Genomic DNA, 23,910 nt, shown 5'->3' with positions numbered 1-23,910 from the left:
TAATATATGTGCAAATATAACAGCCACCTGTTAGTATAAAAAAGGTACTTTAATTCATTAGACAGAATCTCCCACATGGCAAATCGTAAAAATAAACACAATGTATGTATCATCAGATTATTTACAGAATTCCATACGCAAGAAAGAATTTTCCACTTGACCACATTTCTGAAATGCTCTTGATTAGTGGTGGCAAGGGATTAAAAGGAAAAAGCCTGACTCTGTTTGCCTGACTGACAATTAGAAAAAAGGCTTTTGGTCAGTTAAGCAAATATGATCTGGAGTCGCTGACACATAAATGTGAAATCTCCCAGGGAGAAGATTTACTTTTCAAAATAAAGTCATGCTTTGAATTCTGGGAGAAGCAAAAGGTAGACAATGGATCTTCTAATTCAAGTATATTCTAAAAACCTACTGAGCGTTACTGCAACATCAGCCTATTGCAATTTGGAGACACAACCTACTCTTGCACAAAACAGGTATGGAACTGTGTATCTGGAAGCATGTGTTTAAAGACTGCCCACTGAGAGCGTATCCCTGAGAGAAAGCTCGCAATGGACAGAACTCCCCTAAAATAACACACAGCTTTCAGCCAGTTCTCACAACTTGTGTCACAAATGGTTGATCCCACCAAACACTGCCAATTGAGATGTAGTCTCCAAATGACAGTTACTCTCTAGGTTGTCTTAGTGATTCAGGTAACACATGGAAGTGGGGTCCGGTTTCTGCCAGAGCCTTTCTGTCACCTCAAAGGGGCATAACGTTTGTCTTTGAAAATACTGAACTGATTCTTTACATCAGTGTACAACAGAGGAGGAGGATTTATGAGGAAGTCAAACCTAGCAATAGTCCCTTTCGCTTCCTAATTTAATACCAAATTGAGCATAACAGCACCCATGTAGCAATCCTTACAGCAGAAATTACACATCAGAGCCAACAGCAGTCATATGTTTGTACAGGAGCCCGTGCTTCCTCCCATCAGTATGAGGAAGTGAAAAGCACCCCGCTGAAGAATTTTGAGCAATGAGTCAAGCATTAGATGCAGTGAAGAGAACATACAGAACCCTCTACAAGAGCAGCAAGGGAGATCCCAACTCTCCCACCAAAGGAGACACCACCAGGGCAGTGATGTGTGCTTATTTGGTTGAGTAGTCAATCAATGAGGAATCAATTATAAGGTATCTTATGAATAATAAATACCTATATTTGCTGTGCACACACGTTAGACATAGTAAAAGAGTTTTAGTCTTTGCCTCTATCTCTACAGCTCAGTTAATGGTCCCATTATGAAACAGTCTCCCATGGTAAAAAATCCCCTGTCGGCTCACTCCAGAATGATATCCTGCCATCGCCATGCTTCAGTTGCAGAGACCTTCACAGTAAGACACTGGAGAAGAGACCCATGAGGACAGAACATTCCCCCAAGACACTGTTGAAACCTGAAACAGATGAGGGCTGTGATATTTCTTGCCCATTGTTACCAGATTAACCTTTCACCTGCAGGACTCACTGCTTCCATTTGCCCAACCTGCAATAAGCTGGAAATAAAATCACTTTGACAGCTATAAAGGTCAGTTGTAGAAACAACATATTTGTTTTAGCTCAGTACCTTACCTACAGCATCTGCTATTCATTGCCATATCAGTGCATCCACAAAGAAAAAATCATATTCCTCATTGCAGCAGAACACTGATGATACCCAGGAGCAAGATGCTAAGCCCAGGAGCCCACGTCTTACCACAGCACTTGTGAAACTAGATCCTCAAGCTGCAAGAACAGAATCTGGAGACCATTTTACAAAACTCCTGTGAATGCATTCAGAACATCTCAAATAAGGAAGGAACACAAGCTGAAGATGATCTTCCAAGTATTGTTTGCAAGCATTCACAAGTAAATGGAACCTTAGTGCTGTGAATGGTATGATCAGGCATTAATGTATGGCAAACTCTGCTACTCGCAATGATTCATCAACCTTGCACACTCAGAAAACCTGACCTCCACTCTCTCTGTAACATCTCTTAGAACACTTATGCCAAGATTTACTGGGTTTTGTCATGCTTTGTAAAGGCATGGCGGTAAGCATGATGTGTTTAGGTGCATCAGTCTGCCTCCTGATCTTACCAACAGAGATGAACATGCCCGGGAGAGGCAGTTCTCAAGAGAATTAAGATCTGTTGGTAACTGGCTGTTACTTGAAATACATGTCTGACTTTTCAGTACCAAGATTTTTCTCCCTCATACAGCAACAAGTGTAAATTATTTAGCACATCCCCAAAACAACAATTTTTCATGTCAACCAAACCTCACGCATCGCTACAATAACCTTAAAGATTTTCTGTTATTCTTACACACTTATATTTATGAGAATACTTGGGATGCATTTCAGAAATATGACATCTTTGTAAAGTTACATGGATTTTACGACTAAATTGGGAAAGGTTAATAACTTCCCAAATGGAAAAGCCATCAGCAAGTTAGGCTTGTGGTTCCAAATGTGCAGGCCTTTGAACAGTGACACAGATGTCTTCCCCACAGAAATATGCTCGTATATTAAAAAGGGAAAAAACCCCGTGATCTACAGTCCAGGGTCCTTGCAGGACTTTGTGCTACAACTCCAGCACATGGCAATGAATCAAAAATTTTCAGCTATACTAGTTTAAAGGATATTCCAATTGCCCTTATTACCACTGACCTTTTACTAACACACAGAATGCTGACCTGAGCTAGGGTTGAATAATCCCCTGCCACAGAAAACTGCTGTTGGAAAGCCAAAGAGTATTTGAGATACCTGATGTAACAAAAAGATAACCAATGGCACGTGTATTCTTTCCAGGCATGGTTTATTGAAAACACACCAAATTGTTATCCTACATACCTGGTTTCTAACAAGCATTCTACTTGTCTGCATTATGGAAAGATCCTATAATAATAATACATTCTGTCACGGTAACAGTTGTTCTATGAAAAGCATAATCCACCTTTTTTTCCCTCTCCATACTTGTAAAATCAAACCATTCCAAGTGTTTCAGTTTATAGTACAGTGTAAATACAATGCAAAATCTCACCAGTCTAAACTACAGAGAGAATGTTGAGCAGTAGTACAGAAAACACATTGTTGATTTTTGTTTTTATTCTCCTACCATGAAAATTTTAAGGCACATGATAGTTACAAACACATTAGCTACTAATTACCAGTAAGCTTCTTAGTCTAGTTATTTTGTTTTTCTGAACAATAAGAACCAGATTGGCAGGCCTTGTAGTATCTGCGCTATCTTCCTCCTCACCTTGGACTTCAGAACATCCTACCCTCATGTAAAACTTAAGACAGGAAAAAAAAAAAAGGTTCATAATACCTTTCCCTTAAATGTACTAGATTAGTTATTGTACCAATAAATCAGAGAATTTATCTGTTAAAAATAAGGAAACACCAGATTTTAGGGACATCAAAACAAAGAAATTTTTCAAGAAACTATGCCTATATAAACACCTTCAAAAACCGAGAGCATAACTCCACCCCAACAGCACAGAAATGCTGGCTGAAGGTATTGGCACACTATAGTTTTCCACTGAGTGGGCAGTCGGACTGGAAGAGGTAATAACCACTCTAATGTGCCCATTTGGCTTCTCAAGCTTTGCTTACTTGAAGGGTTTAAGATGTGCGCCTCTCTCACAGGTAGCTGAGCCTATATTCTCAACTTTAAGGCAAATAACAGAAGGTAACTCACCACCTTCAAGCTCACGGCACTACTCTAAGAGTGAAAACTTCTTTGCCCAGCAGAAGCCTCGCTTGTTAGAAAGCATCACTGAAACCTTCTCCTCAGAACTGGCAAGAACTTACTCATCTGCTGTAACAAACCCCTGCTTTATTCATGTGTCGCTTGCAGCAAGTCAGTTCCTAGTCCCCACGTCAGTCCCTTTTGTGATGTCTTGGCAACAGAGACAAGGTTTGCTTTCCTGATACAGACGCATTCAGAATCAGCATGTCCAAGTGCACAAGAGTAGAACTAGGATAAGGCAGGTGTTTTGCCCAGAAGACACTGAAGACCAGGACCTATGGCTGCCCAAGCTGTTCACTGGGGAGCATTTCAAGCTGGCAACACATCTCCAGTTTTCAAGTTAGACTTATGGCTAAACTGCTACTTAATTCCGAGACAGAAACTAAAAGCCTTGCCTTTCCGCTCTCCTCCTCGGATTCTGCAGACAGACAGACCAACCTGGGAAGCTGTAAGCACAAGAACACTTGTTCACACTCAACAGCCAAACTTGATGCTTCTCCAGGGGAGTCTTGACACACAATGGGTTTTTTGTAAGCCTCCACAGCATAGTGAAGATGCCTGGGAGATGTGCAAGCCACCTCCCTGGGAAGAAAGTTCTGCAGTAATTACTTGCCATCAGAAGTCTCCCTCTCCCTACGTTATATCAGCCCTCACTGGGCCATCAAATTTCCTCCTCCGCTTTAGCAGGAGTCTTGCAACACCATCGCTTCCTTCCACAACCATCCCCTCCCACTAGAACTTCGGCAGGTAGATATCTTTTCTACCCCAGTCCTTTGCAGGCAGATTCCCTCCAGTTTTCACAGTGGAGCCAACAGGAAAAGAGGAGGTCGCATACCTGAACCCTAAAAAGCACTGCCTGCCTTTTAGCAGGAGACTCCAGACCCTACTGCAGCTTTAGTCACACACACTGCCACTTTCCCATCTTTACATACAGTCCCTGCTGCCAAAATACGACAATTACAGGTTCATCCACCCACATCCCAGAACAGCTCGAGCAGCCAGTCACACTTGCACCAACAAGGGGAGAGGTAAGGGCAGGTGTGGGCACACATTCCACCAGTGAGCTTGTGGCCACAGATAAAACAGGACATTAAATCACCAGGCTTGGTTCAAAGTATCTTGCTTTGGACTTCAGCTGGTGGGCTGATACTACAAGGTGATAGCCTCACATGCAAATCACCCCAATCCATTTTCCTTCCTCAACACCCAAACGACAGTTTGGCAAGAAGAAAAAACCCACAGTAACGTAAACGATGGGTTATTGCTACATACTTGGGATTTCGTTGTTACTGTAAGGCATGGGAAGGGCAGGGGTAAGACGTGTGATTCCCAGGGGAAGTCCTGGCACAGAAGTCTTGACTTCTTGATATACCATCCTTTGCTTTTCGTTAGCAATAAACCATGTTGTCAGCTCCCAACTGTGCTGGCTGCCATGAACGCTTTCCCCTAGGAAAACAAAGAACAGTTTTCTACAATGACCCTGGGCAGCCAACGCCATCTGACCTGATGGGAGGTTTGCTTATCACAGGATGCAGTCACAAAGTATGAAAAGGACTTTTGGGGGAAAGCGGGATAGGGTCTGAATTTGCTTCTCAAATACTCCTCAGTGTTGTTAGCCCACTAATGACAGAGAACAAAGCCGATTCCAATCCAGATTTTGAGTGTCCCTGTAGTGCCCCACTGAGAGCCATGGGATATCTGGGATAGGAGGTCATGGACATAATTGGCCCCTAGGCATTTCACTTCCCCCTTCCTGCAGTTTTCTCTGTTAACCTCTTACTGGCTTTGAAATATCTGTACAATAACTAAATCACAAAGTCTTAGCAGAGACTCCTTTCAACAGTCAGGTCTTTATTTTAAGTGAACTTTTGCTCAGACTCCTTTGGTAAATATAGGTTTGAAGTAGATCAGGGACAGACTGACAGCACGGCCCTTCTCTTACACTGTTCTAATCAGCTACAAAGCAGGTTCCATTGCTAATTACTGAACGTTTTTAAAAAAATCCTTTCATATACAAAAAGAATACACCAAGTACATAACCAAAAGTGATATAAAACTCTTCTGTGTAGCTTGGTTAAAAGGGTCTCCGCGTATTGGCAGAACAAGTATGAAAAGAGCACCATTGATATAATATACAGTCGGACTATGTATCTGGTTTCATTGCCACACTTTATGTCTACACATAGACAGACACTGCCCCGACACAAATGCAGATAATCACAGATGTATCTCTTTACTTCCCTTGATCCGCTGAGCATCTTTGGCCCAATAGGACCCTCATGCAGGTGAAAGAAACCAAATCTTTGCTATCTTAATTTGCTCCAAGCAACTTCACCTTCCCCAGGATCCAGCAGTGACCACTGCAACATACCTGGAAGATGAGGGTCAAAAAGGGGAGAGTGTGAAGGAGCACACGTATCATCCAAATCACTGACAGCTTCTGGCATCAGTCTTTTTCCCTGAATCAACATATGCTTCCCTCTCCTGCAAACTACTTTACATGGTTTTGTTAACCTATCCTCTGCACAACAATATATATATATATAGATATATAGACTTTTTCATTTATTTATATATATGTATTAATGTCAAATTTTTAATATACTCAAGAAGATACAAAGCTCTTGGTACTTGCTTTTTTTTTAAAAAAGTTTTTAAATTTTTTTACAAAAAATTTTAGATGTTTACTATTACAGTAATATTGTGGGGGAGGTGAGGTTGTTGGATATTTCCCCTTTTTAATTACAAAGGAAATGGCAGGCACTGAAAACCGCAAATGATGTCTGCTAGATTCAAAAATGTGCTTTCCAGTCATACCGTTTTTAGGAGCTTGTTTAAAACTGAATGTGGCAACCAAACAACAGTGGCAACCAAATAAAATCAGCAAAAGTCCTCTGATGCTACTAGTGAGACATTTGCTTCCTATTCTCATCTGCTGCCCTCACTTGACCAATGAAAATCAGTGATCCGAAGTCGTTTTGTTCTTGGCATTACCAGATACTGTCTATGCAGAGTACGTTCTCGTGAGGTAAAATTTCCCCTTACACAAAGCAGGCCTTGGCATCTTAGAGGAGAACTGTTACACATGGATGATTTTCACACCAAATGAAACATGTAATCTCAAAACAAAACCAAAGGAACACAGAAATCATGATGATGATTTAAAAAATGCCAAAACAGTTCCCTTTGTGGCATTTTTCATCAGGATCTATAGCCCAAAGCAAACATGGATCCAACAATGATAAATTTACCATGAAATATAAGTGACAGACCCATCTAAAATTTATAGCGTGTTTAAAGTAAGACAACCTACAAAAAAGCTCCTATTTTCTTCCAATGTGTTAACAGCTATGGCAAAAGAAATGGTTAATCATCATCAATGCACCACTGGTACATTTAAAACGTAAAAGCTCCTTATTGTAATCTTTGAGAACAAGAAAATAAAGAGCCAGCCAACTCCATTTCTCAGCATAGGTTTCTGAACCAGGGACACTGAAACCTTCAATAAACTGCTTTTCAATATGTGGAAATAAAAACAGAGCCATTACAGAATTCAAAAGGCAGAAGTATTGTACACCAGATTATAATGATAATATAGCACTGTGATTGATATAGCTTACTCTAAAAGCAGATTATACAGCTTGCATCAAGTTTATCATCCACTCTCCAGTTCATTTGACCAGCGTTTAATAGTTTTTGTTCTGCATTTTCTCCCTTCGTTGAAATCCAATAAACCCACTCAACATTCCTGCACTTTCTGTGGAAATAATAAAGAAAACCTAAACTTTTTTCAAAAAGCCTTTAAAAATGTTAGATTCACAGTTCAAAAGAAATCCCCCAAAACAAAAAATAAAACAATGAGCCCCAAACCAGAAAAGTGCTATTATCTTCACAGCTACACCTACGATATTACTTCAAAAATTCTGCAGTTTCTCTATCCCTTGTGAAGCTGTCATCTTCTCTGCCACATGACCTTCGCTTCTCATACTTGGCACCATCCACACGTAAGAGTCACCTAAGAACGCAGCCAGCTAGCTGGAAGCTTGGGTTCTCTTTTCTTGCTTGCTTGCTTTCTTCTTGCAGGAGCGGGAGGGAGGGGGAGGTGGTGGCTATTTCTGGCAGGAAAGTAACTGAGTTAGAAAGCAAACGGTCTGGGTGTAAGGCATGGTGCTCCGGGGTTGGCAATGGCGGTCAGTTGTGTTTTCTCCCCTCATCCTCTTGGAATCTGCAGCCTGGTCAGTGATGCAGTGCCCTCCAAATCTGAATGGCAGTGGTGACTGATGAGATCCTCTGTGTCGATTCAATGTTTGTTTCTTCCCTTCAATTAAAAAAAATGTGGTTGGACCCTAGCCCTGCAAAATAAAGTCAAAACTGATTAATACCAGCAAGTAACACGACCTTGGTGATCTCCATCACCCAGTGGTAGGACAGTGACTGGAAACGCCAACCTATCCCCAATATACATATTCCCTTCCTTGAAGGGTATGACTGGGAGAAAACGAGCACAGACTTAATTTTTCAAAGCCTGTACCCCACCTGTAAGCCTTCACTGCTCAGGGGAAGAGTGCAGGAGTGAAGCATATGGGCACTACTCATCTGCTCAGCCCTGCCCTCTGGCTGGGCCAACAAGGCTGATGGCATAGTGCTGACTGGCCGCGGGGAGCCAAGGGTGCCAGGGCCTGCTCTGCAGCCACCTAAGAGTACCCGGCAGTGTTGACAGGCTGCTCTGGGCAGGTGCTTCCAACCCAGGGACAAAACCAATCTGTAAATACTCAGCACTTACATTGGGCTCTTAAATGAAGAAGGAGGCGGCGGGGGGGAATCCACCACCCCCCAATAATATACAGGAGTGTTTTCTCCCACTAATGCAAGTGTTTCCCACGCAGAATTATGGGAGTGAATGATGTTTTGGAATTCGGGCCTTAAAGGCCTATTGTCTGCTCTGATGGGAATGTTGCCCAGTGCCTTCACAACAGTCACTAAGATTTTCCTTTAGTCATAGCCAGGGGTACAAAACCTGCTGTTCCAAACATAGCCTCACATCTGGTGGAGTGCCAGAAGGTATGGCCAGGGCAGAGGGCTGTCTAGCAAGACAGCAGGAGACAGATTAGCAGTGGCAGGAGCAAAGAAAGGCCAGTAACATTACTGAGGAACCCGGCACATGGCAGAGGCAGAGAACTAGAAAGCAACAAAAAGGCACCTTTTCTTTAGTGACAGAAAAAAAAAAAATAGGAATTACGATGTGGGAGCTGTGGGTCAATGTTTACTGTGTCACCAAAATCATCGCACCTTGCAAAGTAGCTTGTGTACAGCCAGCAGCTTTCCTGCAGATGGGCAGGGCTGCATAATTCATGGGAACTGCAGGGGACATCCATAAATAGTCAAGGATATGCTTTTCCTTAAGTCTCAGACTAATCCTTATAATGAGCATAGAGGGGGAAAAAATGGTTGTAAGCAGGAACACACTACTCAAATTCATTCCCGTGTCCTAACAGCAGAAATCTTTCACATTTCAGCTGACAACCAATTGTTCACGATATTAATTCTCTGTCTATTTTTTGACAGGTTATTTTTTTCATCAGTGGTGTTTGATTGTGTTTCATTAAAGATACACTGAATAATATAAACACCACTTTTTTTTCAAATGCATTTTCATTTGTCTGAAAGGACCCAGTTAGCAGTTAGCCTTGAAGAGATTCCACAGCGATACAGATCATGCACGAGACAAGTTAATCACTAGCACCAATTACCATTAAAAGGACCTACCATGCATGCAAATTAGACCCAGGAGTCAACAGGCTGGGGTTTAATGTCACGGGCATCCACCAGATTCACCGAAGCCCTGTTACTCCTGTTAATGTTTTTCCTATTTGTGTCATTCTGCAGCACAGGGTGAGGAGTTAAAGGCAAAACAGAGCGGATTAATCAAACAAAACCACCAAACAAGTCAGCTTAAAGGAGCACAAGGGAAAATTAGTGGTAGAGAAAGAAACAAGATCAGCAAAGACACAATACTGACAAAAGCATCTGCAACAGCCAAAAGGCTGCACTTTCCCGCCATCGTTATTCACAATTCTTTTCCTCTCTTGAACCTCAGAGCCATGGTTACCAAACCATTCACAAGCCAGAAGACCCCAGAGATATATTTCTGTTTCACAGCGAAGGGAGAAAGCTGAGTAGCTCTGCCCAAGGGAGGGCATGGCAGCACACACCTCTGGGGGTACGGCAGGCTGAGCTCAGGTTACCCCCTGTCCTTAGCACCAAGAGGCAGCACAGACTACGGGAGAGACACTGTCGAGGTGAAGGTTTTTTTCTCTTTTATTCATGAAAGCAAAGCAGCTACTCACTGGACTCTGGGTTGTGCTTCACTTCAGACACACACTGCTTGTTGTGATTTTAAGGGTTGTGTCGGACTACTTTAATGAATTTTGAGTGGCAAAAATAACAAGTATTTGTTAATTTTCCTGCCTTAGCCTATTTTCCTTAGAAAGACATTTTCTGTCAAGCTCCTATTGAACAACATTCTTATATCACTTGGTGCATCTGTGCCCACTGCAAAACATATTAGAACTGAGATAAGAAAACTAGAAGGTTTATTTCGTTGATACATGTTCAAGCAGAGCCACCTCTCACCACACTGGAGCAGGATGGCACACTGCAGGACTTGACTAATCAGCTCAGTTTTATCAGTTCCAAAAACAAATGAAGGAGCACAACCACATCTACCAAAAAGTCCAACTGGGCAGCCTTCAATGGCGCACTGCTATACTCAGAACTGGCAAACTGAAGAGAGTGATTTGTGCTTAAAATACGTCCAGCTGGATTGAAGCCATTCTCCAGGGTGTACCCTCACAGAAAGGCAGGAACCAGCAGGAAATGCACGACCAGGTGAGTTAATATGGGCAGAATGCAGCAGGACATCTTCCTAACTCATGATCTATGGAAATATTTTTCTCCAAATCACATTTTTATTTCCCGTGTTCAATAGTAGCGGAGTTTCCTTTCAATTGACTGAAGCTTATTTGTTTCCACTGAACATGAATCACCTGGATTTTCTGATATTATCAGCAATGTGCTGGAGGTTATTAAGGACAGCCTTCTACAGACTAACAATAGCATTTCCTACCACTGACTCTTGTTTCACTGAATCCTCCTCTTCCTCCTCGAAATTACTTGCCCGGGGAAAAAGACAAGCTTGTTTTGAGGCCAGAGAGAACTGACGGCCACTGCATTAAGCAACTTTTAAAAAGGTCTGCTGAAAAGGCGTAGCAATGCAACAGAAATGACACAGAGCCCACTAAGCTACATTTGCACACAACTCACGATACAAAGAGCTTTGTGAAGTTGTTTTTGGTAGGTTTTTTTTTGTTTGTTTGTTTGGGTTTTTTTTAAATTATACTGTTGTCTACATTTGTTTTCAGAAGGCACACACATAACTATGCATGTGTCTCCCTCTATCTCCCTGGCCCATGGCCGTAGTCCACTGTCAGGACTGTAAACGAGTGTTGGGGCTATGAATGCTGTTCACCACCCTGCAGTACACAGACACACAGGCTCACACCTACTTCTCATGCTGAAAACAATAAAGCAGCGTGACAGTCTGAAGTGACTGTTCTTGGAACAAAGTCTGAGCACACTTACGCACTTTAGGGCTAGGGAATGCTGCCTGGACGAGGGTGACAGAACAAGCACTTTCTATTTTTACAACCTCATCCACTTACAAGAATACAGTGATTGTCTCCATTTGCTCCTGCACTGGAAAGCAGCATTTTGTTTTTATTTTTTATTAGCCAAATGCTAAGCTTGGTGCCTTTATCTAAGGAAGGAGAAAAAAAAAAAAAAAAGCAAAAAAAAGCAAAGCCCTTTACAGCCCCCTGGTGAGTAACTACCCTATATTTCTTGCTGAGGACACCAGGCTTCCTTTCTTTTAAAGGCACTAACTAGCATTCAGCAGTTTTTGCAGGAAGAGGAATTTCACTTTTAAAGGTTCTTTCTCCGAGGCATCCCCTGTGTTATCACTGGTCTTGTATTTGCGCTCCTTGTCCCGGTGATCGATGGTGGAGTACCCATCTGAGGAGAAATAACACGACAGTCAGGCACGAAGCACAAATAAGAGCAAAACCAGAGCTGATGCTAGCAGAATTCTTCAGCAAAGAAACGGGAAAATAAACCATCACAACCCGAAGATGCTGGCAGCCTGCTTTTCACATGTGCTCCAGCTCTGAAATTTCATTTTTACCAGCTTAAAACAAACCAGAAAGGCCTTCTTTTTGTATCACTGCCAGATGCTGGCACTCATTAGCAAGCAGCACTGTTTTCATCCCAGCCTGCTGCAGTTTTCAGTGTGCCCAAGAAAAGCAGCAAGTTGTCATCTCACGCCCTGGGGCTAATGAGCTCCAAACTCAGCCCAAATTTTGTGTTTCTTGCTTAGCAGCCGGATTAATTGGCTGTGTTCATTCTCTGAACACTCTGCAGCATGTTCCCGCTCTCTCTGAGCCTGACTACTAGCAGGACATGACAATAATTTGGAAGAGTCCCTTTCAGAGCACTGAGGAGAAAAGGCCTGGCGAGTTGGAAGAAATGTTGATGCAAACCCTGCTGTGCTCGGACTGTCTTTCATTGTGAAGTAGCACCTGTTGGTGCTTTTTCTCCTGACAACTAAGAAACAATACGAAGGCATGATGAACACAAGGAAGAAAAGTGTGAGAGGGTTTTATGAAGAAATGGCTCTAATTATTTCGGAACCTTCACTTTGAATCATTGTCAGCCAATGCAAATCTTGATTTATTTTCCTGATGCATCAAATTTCTCTCATTATCAGTGACAAATAAATCCTCTCCTGCTCTGCTTTGACAGCATTGTAATCTGGAGTAAATGACACTCAAATTTATAGCTCCCTGTAGGCTTTTTGTTTTCCCCCTATGTAATTGAGGGATCATTAATGTTTTCATGTCCTGACAAACTGGGTTCTTAGAATGCCACAAAAAGGTTTTACATAAACTGCCAAAACACTCCTCTTTTGGTTTATTACTTGCCAGCCACAAGCCATTAAGAAAAAGTCAGTCATGTTTTTTGTGGGGTTCCCATGGCATGAAGAGGCACTGTTTGCCCACACGACGAGAGCACATGCAGCTAGAGTGACTTGTGCTGAACACAGGCGCAGAGCAGAGCCCTAAACGATGTTTATGCTGCCCCCAGCCAGGCTAGTTTGAAAAAAGCTGTAGTTTTCCTATGTATCTCACCAATCAGAGCGCACACAGACCTGCAACAAGCACCCGAGGTAGCTTATGTTTATGACATCATGGATAGTAACACATTATTTAACCACACTGCCTAAAAGTAACTAAAGAATTTTGGAGTTATACATGTAGTACACAGATCTTAAAGCATGAAAGCAATCGCTACACAGAGCTTTACTTACAATTATTTGTTGACAATGAAGATGCCTAACATTCTTGGCTATTCCTTTTGAACAAAAAAGAAAAAACTTGAAGCCTTCCAGCTGCATCCTGCTACCCAGCCAGCATTTGTGGAGGAACGCATGACCCATAATTCTCTTTCAAACGACATGCACGAATACTGCTAGTAAGTCATATCCTAATATAAAGATTCATCATTTATTTAGCAGTAAATCATTCACATAAGTATGTATTTAAATGATGGAAATATGCTGACTCCTCCCCGCAAAAATCTAACTCAAAACAACTGAGCAGTAGCTTTTTACAAACTAATATTAATTAGACTCACAATGGTGTAACGGATCACTTTGCATTTTTGTAGTGCCACCATCATGGGTGATCCACAAACATTTTTTAAATGAATTGCCAAGATACGAAGGAAACCTTTAACCTATCCCCAGAAAGCAACAGCTAATAAATGAAGTATGGCAGCCGCGATACTTCTCAGGGAGCAAGATCAGAAGTAAGGACCGTAATCACAAAAAATTACAAGCACAATAGATCTTTAATGCTACTGAAAAATAAAAAAAAACATGCTTCGCCAGGACAGCAGCAACAGGAAGATCAAGCTTTTGCACAGTGTCAGTAATCTAACATCAAAAAATGGTCAAGAACTTTGTTCTTCATATCTAAGTTCCAACACATTTTGCAATTCATACTCTCAGCCCACTGGTGTGTGATCTGCATGCTAATGGTGCCACACACATCAGCACAAATGGATTATGTGTTTCTAAAAACCACACACTGTGCTATGACTGTCAAGATAAGCAGCAGCAGAGATAGGAAGTTCATGATTTGACCTAATAAAATGAGAAATAGCTCAAAGGTGGCTGCACCAGAGAAGTAACACCTCAGGGCCCCAAGGACCCCAGCTCTTCAAAGAAATTAGAAAGTACTTCTCCCGCGTTTCAGATTCATCCTAAAAAGTAATCAGAATTAACTCTGTTTCTGTGGCATAAACGAGACCTATACAGATCTTACTGGTCCAAGGTGTAAATGAGTTGTTCTGAGTTAATACAATCCAGTGTATAGACAAAAGTCATATTGGTCAATAGAAGCACGTCCCATCCTTGGCTTGTTTATTCCTCTCTCTCAACTTTCTGCTTGTTGTTTTCAGTATTGCTTCACTGACTATCTCCCTTTCACTCTGCAGCAACATTTTTATGTCATCACAGATTACAAGACCAAATGCCTGCTGAGTGTCAGTCCATCCATGCCCCCACACAGCTCTCAACTTACAAAGATCAAACCTCCGGACCCATCAAAACAGAGGAGGAGGAGAAAGAAGAAGTTATACCTTAAGATGGGCATGTAGGACAGTGGCATCTGAACTACGTGTCTCTGGTCTGAACAATTCTCAGCTCCCAGATGCTCTTGTCTGACTGACTGTAGGTTAATTGAAGCACAGATACAGTTTTAGAAACTCACAAATCTGGCATACAGCCTTGAGATCACAGTTCTGTTGCTTCTACAGACAGCTCAGGGTCACAGCCACCCTCAGGCAGCACCGTGACAATAAGCACTGATGACCTTTCAGATTACTCGGTGCAGAGCCACTTGTCTGGAGCTGATGAAGTCTGACAGACCTGAGCTATCTCTGCACTGGGCTGTCTAGTGCATCCCACAGTAACTCATAATACATGTTTTTGTCCATCTCCCAGGACATCCACGCTCCACCCAAGCTCTCCCATTGCTCCAGACAAGAGGAATATGACTGGTGTAGTACTGCCAGCTGATGGCAAATGTATCTTTCTGCCTCCCTAGCAACACTGATAGCTAATTAATTTCCTTTACAGAGAAGGATGACCCCACAGCATTAGCAAACAAGCTGAGATACCAATAGCAATTTTCTTTTTACAATCTTGAAAAAGAATCAACATGGGTTAAGAGTAAAGGCCCGAGACAGCTGAACCCAGATAAAAAGAGGCAACAGAGGAGCAGCAGACAGGCGGTGATGCTCTGGAACAAGTAGTCTTGTACACGGCAGGAGAGCAGATGAACACGCTGGGCTGGAAGTGCCTGGCTGAATGGATGGGTACCTCTAACATGTGTGTGGCACAGAAACTCACTGAGTTCTACACCAGCACACTCTAACGTGTTTGAGTCAATTACATTTCTGTACCAAAGTAGCAGAGCACAAAGATAACTACGTAACCTGGAAGCATCTGAATTAAATGAAATGGACAACACAAAGCTGGAGGCAGATGAAAATTCTCTAAAAAATAGTGAATATAAAGTAGAAAGATCTTAGGGCAAGTGAAGTCAGAAAAAGAGGAAGGCAAGGGGAAAACACACAACTGAAACCAGGGCACGGGACTTTGCAATAAAAAGAAATAAAAAGATAAGCTGGGATGTTGAACAACTGGTACCAATTCTCTGGCACTGCGTGTCATGTCTTTTCTTTGCAAAAGTAAGCGAGGTGAGTCTCTCCTGGAGGCTGAATATAGACTGGTGTGGAGAATGTGGAGATACAACCAAACTGCTTGTGGGAGGTACAAACCCAGAGGACTGCATGTTGATGTTCTGCTCCTTGTATCTGCCAGTTCACTTGAGAGTGGAAAAAGAACAAAACCTCCAGAATACAACAGTCCATGATGAAATTAAAATCAGAAAATATAGTCTAGAGCAGCTCGTCAAGTATGCCCATAAGACAAAAAACATATGACATTTGGCAGAGCCTGAAATACTGAGTTGCTATTCCAGTTCCTTGGAAATAAAGATAGTAAACTGGATAAATTAATTTAGTCTCTTCTCAGTTGACCTCTGAAACAGCACAAAGGTATAGTTACATTGGAGTTAAAAAGCACTCAAGAGCTGGAGTCAAGAAAACGTGACAGATTTCACCTAATAGTGATAAAAAGATTGGAGAACAGAACCAGCCCAGAGAATCTGCCTTATGTTATACATATGCTGTTAATTTGCATTTCATTTTGTACTCAGAGCTGTACCAGTAACTCCTGAAAGCATAAGGCAACAATTAATATTGAGACTACAAACAATCAGCACTGCCCATACTGCAGCACCTGCTAGCACAGAGCTATCCTGCCAGGCAATCTTCTCTGAAGTTATTTTCTTCCATTGTGAGAACAAATGTTTCAGTGGTCCCTTAGGCAAAATACATATGGACAGTTGATTCATGGCAGGTGGCATCTCATTTTTCTAAGAATACGAAAGGTAATATATACCTGTTATTTTCACTTCTGAACATGCCTGGCTTTCTGCTTGGTTCTAACTTGCTATTTTTTTCCAGCTACAATCACAAATAGCAGTATATCAAACTGTTTGATTTGAACGCATTAATATGGGTATTTAAACAAAAATAACGTCAACTGAAGGAAGTAAAGCAAATCCCCAAGAGACCACACAGCACCTTATCTACCTCAGTAAAGTAAAAAAAAGCTCTACAAGTCTTAAACTACAGAGCTTATCAATCTCAAAGCACTTCACTGACAGTAGGTGGCTGTTCTCTGTCTATAGGAAAAGCCAGACTCGGGTAGATGCAGGTAAGTGAGAAGTGGCGCCAGGGATATCATACATACTAAATTATTTTTGGTGTTACCTACAGAAAACAAAGGCAGAACAGATTTAAATAGAAGCATTACACTGAAGTATATTTTCAACTTTTTTTCCCTTCTGAATCCCCATCTGTAATAGAAAATGCAGCTGCCTAAAGATCCAGAGACTAAAATGAAACCTGTGTCAGTATATCTCCAATATACTCTTAAAGTAGTGGACAAATCGGCGTGTACGCTCTACATATATTTAAAAGAATAACAAAAAAAAAAAAGGATGGGGGAAAAAAAAACCCCACAACGACAACCAATCTTTTGTAAGGTAACATTCTGTTTTTAAATGTCAGCTTTATCCACCTGAAATAATATCTCCTGGAGAAATAGTTGAACTTTCCTGTGAGTGACAGTGTGCTTTATTGAAACAGACAGAGTTTGATCTATGACTGAATTTACCTGGGCCAAGTTCATCCATAGGTATCATATCACGACTCCCAGCCTTCTCGTTATCTGTAAAACGGAAACATTGAAATGACTTGAGTTACCATTTGCTTTTCTCAAAACCTGGTAGTTTTAAATTAGTTAGACCAGAGAGGTCCATATAATACTAAATGAAGAAGCTACTGTAAAAAAACCCCAAACTATTCAACTGTTATCCATTCAGAAAAGGAAGTTTGATTTAAGCTCTCCAGAGAGCACACGTAATCCTTATATTTTCTGCGTTGGCACTGTAATATAGAACTCCCGCTCCCCAAGTGATAACAGAAACCACAATTCCGCTTTGGACTACCTACCACTATTAACAAGCTTCTCTCTGGTCTCTCCAGAATAGAAGAGAAAGAAAGTAAGTAAAGGTGCAGCTTCACATGGCACACAATCCAACCCAGCAGCCTGCTGAGCTGACAGAAGGCTAACCCACAAAGAAAACAAGTTTATTGTCAGATCGGCAAACTGATCCAAGTCATCCTCTGTCTGCGTAATCTGTCAGATTTGCCCAAAGACAGGGAAGGTGGGCAGTGGCAGTGTGGGGCTGTCTTTTTTACAGCAATTTGCAGTTAAACCAGGTGAAGTGCAACATAGCAAACTGCCATAGGAGACTAAAGATTTCTGAAAAGTAATTTTGACGTCTGAACCTTAGAACCAGATTCAGAGACAAAGCAATCATAGTGAAATTAAAGCTGAAGCTACACCAGTGTCGGTACGGCTGCGTCGAGCCTCATGAAAAGGCACAGCCAGGTTTAGCTAGAGTTTGGATAAACCCATCGCCAATGAAAAAACCTGCACAGTAGAGGGAGAAGCATTGCTGAAACAGGCACCTTTTTTTAGAAAGGAAAAGACTCCAGTACTGAGCAGGGGTAAGGCCAAGCCCACTGCCTGGCTGAAGGCGAGATTTATTTATAAACATGGCTGTTCTCCTCTATCGAAGTTCCAACTCCCATCTATCCCAAATTCTCCCAGGAAGATTTCACTGATTATGTTGCATACAAGTTGTGAAAACAACATCAGTAGTGTACATTTCACAGGGAAGGAATACTATCCATATCCAGCTAACGGGACTGATCATTTGGGGACTCTGGGACATAATCACCACATAAATAATACATTTTTGTGTATTAGTTGCCATGACAAGGTATCACGCCGTAACACAGATGTGGGAAATCCAGAAATCAAGCAAGCAAAGCACAACAGGAAAAGTGATAGAGAGCAGAACTGACCTTGACTTTTATCCACCAGAGGCAAAGTGCTGTCATCATAGCCAGACCTGCCAGAGGTACCTTTGGAACCCTTTGGAGCTGCAGAAACAGACTAGGAGACAAAAATCACACAAATAGGGAATTGCTACTCAGGGAAACTGAACAAGAAAAATAAACAAACCAACGGTATGGAGAGATATTAAGGAATGGTGTCAACTTCCCTTCTGTCGATAATATGGCACTGGAGTATTTTTTATTTTCATATAGACTTGTAGGTGGAATTTTTTTCCTGTTGTCTAAATGGCAGCATTGTTGGTCTGCAAAAGGGGCAAAACTTTTTCGCAAGACAAGATGAGGAGGCTGCATGTCAAGAACAGGTGGCTGCCCTACGCTGCTAGATGGGATGCTTCAAATGAGACACAATTAAGGCACGACATGCTAATTCCTTCCCCAGAAAAGTGCGGGCACTTGGCCCTTGGTGTATACTTCCAAAACCTAAAAAGCCACATTTCACAGACCACTAAAAAGCACACTCAGCAAGTATATGAATGATGCTGTGAGAGAAGAGAAAGGGGAGGGGAGAGGGAAGAGGGGAGAGGGGAGCGAGAAGAGAGAGTTCTGTCACTAGCACTAGAAGAACAGACCCAAAGCCCACAATCTATCAGACTGTAATATTAGACTAAGTTAGGGCATCTTCCACTCAGGCACTTCCATAACTAAATCTAAGACCCAGCATCTTTACCTGGAAGTGTGATTTGTTCCACCCATCCTTCTGCAGGGCATTTCGTAGTTCTTTATAGCTCCAGATCATCTGAAGAACGTGAGATGCTGCTTTTGTTTCTCGAGGAGACTGGCTGATTTACAAGACAAAATTAGGGCTTAAGTATCAAGCAGTGTGAGACTATTCATATGCTGACTTCTTTGCACCAGAGCAATATCCAGTACTCCGTACAGCTATTCTTTGAACCTATAAGCTATAGGATATACATGAAATAATTCAGTGACTTCTTCATATCTATAGGTATTTGCTGACAAAAAAAAAAAAAATCCAAAAATCGTAATCTGCAGATTTTTGGGTTTTCACATGTATCGCTGGGCAAGCGCTGAGGCCAGGGTGACTCTCTTTTCTTGCAGCTGTCATAACAAAAACTAGATAGATACCATCCTGCCTGGATTTATTTAGCAAAAAATGAAGTGCTAAGCCACTTTTCAGACCTTCACCCAAACTGACATATATTCCTCAGAATTCAATGAAGTTGTTTCATGGTTTACAATATCTTACAAAGGAATTTGGGTCAGCAAAAAATAAGTTATTTTTAAACAGAAAATGAAATTTTATCCATTCCTTACTAAGTCAGTACACAAGCACCCTCTATAAAATGATACAGGGTACACTCTTGGTTGGCTTTCATATTTCATAACAACGCAACCCAACAGTCTTCAGCTACTTTCCCAAAAGTTTGCTGAAAACACACCTGTAATGTCTAACTGACCGAACTATATGAAACAAACTTTTCTCTAAAGCAGTCAGAACACAGTTTTCAACAGAACTGCAGAGTGAACATTTGTCAATTCAAATTACCACCACCAGCACTTCGGCCAGAACGATTACTGCACATCATTAACCACTTTACTTAAACGAAACAGATTTCATCACTGGCATTCCAGGAACAGAATGCTGCCACAGGAAAAAGGCTCCCACACTAAAAATAAAGATTCAGGTTGGGGGTTTTTTTGGTTGTTTTTTTTTTTGCGGTTTCACTGCAAACAGTGTCTGCTAAATGCATACATGGTGCTAAGATGTACCTGACAAGGAGAGAGCATGTCTTAACGTGACTGAAGTGACTGCTCAATTAACTTTTTTTTTTAAATCAAGTAAACCTATTAAAGACACTGACTGTCTTTACTGTGTATATATTAATTGCCCTGAAATTAAAGGCTCTGAAAGGTTAGGGTGCTTGAATACTTTCACAAAGTAAAAGCCGCTGTTCATAGTAACATTTTCATGTCTGAAGTGAGTTCTCAAGCATTTTCCTTCCAACTGCCACTCACCTTGACTTGCTGATAGCTACCAGCTTCTGAATGCCCTGTGTCTGGATCAGAGACCGTGCATTTTCTGAGCTGTCAGTAATGATTTCATGGATGGTATTCAACACTGCAACCACTGTATCCTCTTCCAGGTTCTTTGCAGATCTCTGCTGCCTGCTGGGCAAATTTCTTACCAGCTCACCCATGGCATAACTACCTAGATAAGGGGAAGAGATACCATTAGTCAGCCCTAATAATCATTTCAGCTTCCCATCCTGAATGATAAAACTCAAGGGTGTTTGCCAGGTCAAAAAACTTTATAATGCACATGTTTTCAACCTCAAGACTGTAACTTAACAGTTTATTTATCATTCATTATTTCAAGGTGATTGAGAGTTGATACCCAAGACAAACTTCTTCATCACAAACGCTAAAAGGTATTGGGGGGGGGGGAGAATCTTTACTGAGAATTTTACAGCCAGCATCTACCATACTTTGCAATGCCTGAGGCAAAAAGCACCCAGTAGCTGCTGCTAATGCCACATATTCATGCTAATACACGCACATGGCTTACTCAACTTAGTGCTGTAATAGGCCTTCTGGGGCAAGGTGTGCAGCTATGCATTTATTAACCTTCCCCCAGCAAAGGTAAGAGTATTTCCTCCTGGGTGCTGTTAGCCTTCTCAGTGTACGGTACTGCAGAAAAAACAAGGAGTCCAGAGTTGATCACTCCCAGGTGTCCGTCTGTACCATTTGCCTAGCTACACCTCCGAACTATTAAAAAAAGAACCTGATACATTAAGGCAGAATCCCACTTTGCCAGTTATTAGTATCAACTTGGATGATGGCCCTAAATGTGTGACCAATATTTCCTGGCGTGACAAGGTTATAGTTTAAACAAATACATCAGTTAAATACAGAAGCATTCAGAGGAAAACTCAACTCACAGCTGAATCCTTCCAGATTCCTGCTTATGGATAGATGAATGCTTACCTACCCCCTGGACAGGAGCCAGTGAGCACTGCTGAAGAACTAACTTGAAGAAAAGCAAGTTGTTTGGTGTCCAGCTTCTATAAGTAACTACCACACACAAGGATGAGAAGGGAAGGAGGAATCAAGAAAAAAGGGACAACTTTACAGCCCACTGCACTTCCCCAGATTTGCTTCGCATGCCGAGGGTAAGACTCCTGCTCTAATCTAAATAGCAGTTGTAAGGAGCAACGTCTCTGTAACCACCACGCACGCCTAGGAGCACAAGTGCCACATCAGCGAGAGCTAAGGGAGAGACGAGAAACCTCTTAACCCAACCAATTCTCTGCACACCTACACACGCTCCCCTCTCCCGCAAAAGTCTACATCTGTTTTTACTCCCAAGTTAGAGATTTCCCTCAAACCACAGCTCGTTTGTATGGGCTGAAAACACATTCTGAAGTAACAGCTCTGCACTTAGTGGCTACAGAGTAATCTTAGATCGCACAGATGGAAACTGCATACAAAATGAATCCTCAGCATAAGCGACAGAAAATATGAGGTCTCTCAAGGCTATCCAAGATGCCAGCCTGGTTAGAAAAGTTCAGAAGATACCTATAAGATCTTTATTGCGACGATCCATGGAAAGGTTTCTCAGGGCAATTGACACAGCCCTCACAACCTTGTCAGAGTCGGACTGGAGCAGCTCCACAAGCACTGGCAAGCCTCTCTCCTTCCGCACTGTTGCACGGATGTACGTGGACCACTGATCAGAACACACAAGGAAAAAGAAACAACACAAAGTATTGTGAGTTCATACACCTGCCCTTTCCTTGCCCCTGGCATTTCCTTCAGTACTGTAATTCATTTTTTTTTTTTCCCTGCAAAGGCTAGTTAGGTTGCGCGTGCTGATGCATCTATAACTTAACCCATCGTTCAAGTTCATCAAGCACCGAGGAAGAAAGGATATCAAAGTTCATCCTATAGCTTAGCAAGCTGCTGGGGAAAGAGGACAGAAACAGAAGGAAGGAGCATCATCCGCCAGCATCTGTTCTGTACACACCTCAGTGTGAAACATGCCTCCGGATTAGGAAAAAAGAGGTCATTTGGAGGGAACAGTAAAGCATCCAAAGCATCTGTTATCTTCCCCCACCTCAAATTTAATGCTTTTATTCTGTTTCATGATTGATTTTAAAATAAACTGTATTCAATACAGCTGTGAAACACCACCTCAGGCTGCTGATCAGTCCCACTTTGCCATGCGGTTCTAGGAGCGATCAGGCATACCTTTGAGAGAACCGCCTGATGAGTGCTGGGGATGCTTCAGATAGGACAGCAGAGACACTTTGGAGTGCAGTTTCCTGAGCAATCTGACAATCCAATGAATTAAGTATTCAGGACACCTTATCATCTAACAACAGGCTTTTCTGAATGGACGAAGCAATGGTTAAGTGGTTTAAGTAGTAAAACCTGCTCACGGTTAAATCACCATGATCTCAGTGACACTTCTACTATGTAAACACCATCTGTCCAGAAGATGCAAAACATCTTAAGAGGGCAAATTGAGATGGAAATAATTTCTTTGGAGTTCCCACCTCCTTCCTTTTTAAAGGAGATATAAATGCACAAGGTAACAGCGCACTTATAAGGGGCCACAGCTTTGTTCTTTACTTACACAAAGGAAACAGAAGAGACTAAGGAGAAGACTGCACTCACCATCCAGTTGCCAGCACTGAGATTCTGCAAAGCCCCTGCTGCAGCTTCCAGAGTGTTGAAGTTCTGACTTTCAGTGAGGATGGAGAGGTACAGTCGGACCACATCTGGCTGGTACAATAATTCAAAGCCTGCAGGTGGGGGAAGAGGAGAACAGAAGCAAGAGAAGCAGAGAAGGCAAAGTATGAATAAACACGTAACATACCTTTATTTAATCATGTATAAGTACAGCCAAGAGAAAGCTATACCACAGAAACAAGGGCTTCTGCCACACCCAGGACATTTTATCCACAGCTGTTGAAAATGATGAACACAGGAACTCACACACAGGACATTCACCTGGGCTGAAGGTTCCTTTGCTTGTCTTCAGGTTCACAAGTCTTTCTGAAATCTGTGCTACGCTATATACTGCCTAGCGGGCTGAGCATACATGTGTAATAACAAGGTGACGTGAGACAATTTGTGTCTGCAACTATTCTTACTTTGCATCTCTAGACGGGGTTGCAAATTCACCTTGCGCTCCTGTTTTCATTGAAATCTATCTCAGTACCTTCACAGACACAAACAACAGGGCGAAAGAGAGCCAGCTACACAATCAGCCACCCCCCTCTCACACCTAGGTGACAAAGGAAAGATGCAAGATGTCAAAGTAACTAGAATCCCCAATTGGTAGGGGCAGAGAGGAATGCTGACTCCAAATATTAGGTGTAGAAAAACACCAGCATTGTACCACACCAGGAGACTGCGACAGACACACGCGTTA

General features: G+C 42.0%; 1 protein-coding gene across 2 annotated transcripts in view; it reads right to left on the bottom strand.

The window, feature by feature from the left end:
- Positions 1-6,445: 6,445 nt before the first annotated feature.
- Positions 6,446-23,910, bottom strand: part of ARVCF (armadillo repeat gene deleted in velocardiofacial syndrome) — a 165,616-nt gene continuing 148,151 nt past the window's right edge. The window contains exons 9-17 of one of the 2 annotated variants that reach the window (XM_009888118.1): positions 23,151-23,278; positions 22,050-22,200; positions 20,490-20,682; positions 19,180-19,291; positions 18,459-18,549; positions 17,200-17,253; positions 11,755-11,846; positions 9,543-9,656; positions 6,446-8,128 (exon numbers count right to left, since the gene is read on the bottom strand). In XM_009888118.1, the coding sequence (XP_009886420.1) occupies positions 9,555-9,656; positions 11,755-11,846; positions 17,200-17,253; positions 18,459-18,549; positions 19,180-19,291; positions 20,490-20,682; positions 22,050-22,200; positions 23,151-23,278 (923 nt within the window). In that variant the 3' untranslated portion in view covers positions 6,446-8,128; positions 9,543-9,554. The remainder of the gene's footprint in view (positions 8,129-9,542; positions 9,657-11,754; positions 11,847-17,199; positions 17,254-18,458; positions 18,550-19,179; positions 19,292-20,489; positions 20,683-22,049; positions 22,201-23,150; positions 23,279-23,910) is intronic. The other variant, XM_009888117.1, reaches the window with a different exon arrangement.

This window comes from Charadrius vociferus, unplaced genomic scaffold, assembly GCF_000708025.1.
Source record: "Charadrius vociferus isolate BGI_N301 unplaced genomic scaffold, ASM70802v2 scaffold326, whole genome shotgun sequence".
Lineage (NCBI taxonomy): Eukaryota > Metazoa > Chordata > Aves > Charadriiformes > Charadriidae > Charadrius > Charadrius vociferus.
This window is presented reverse-complemented; position numbering and strand designations above follow the sequence as displayed.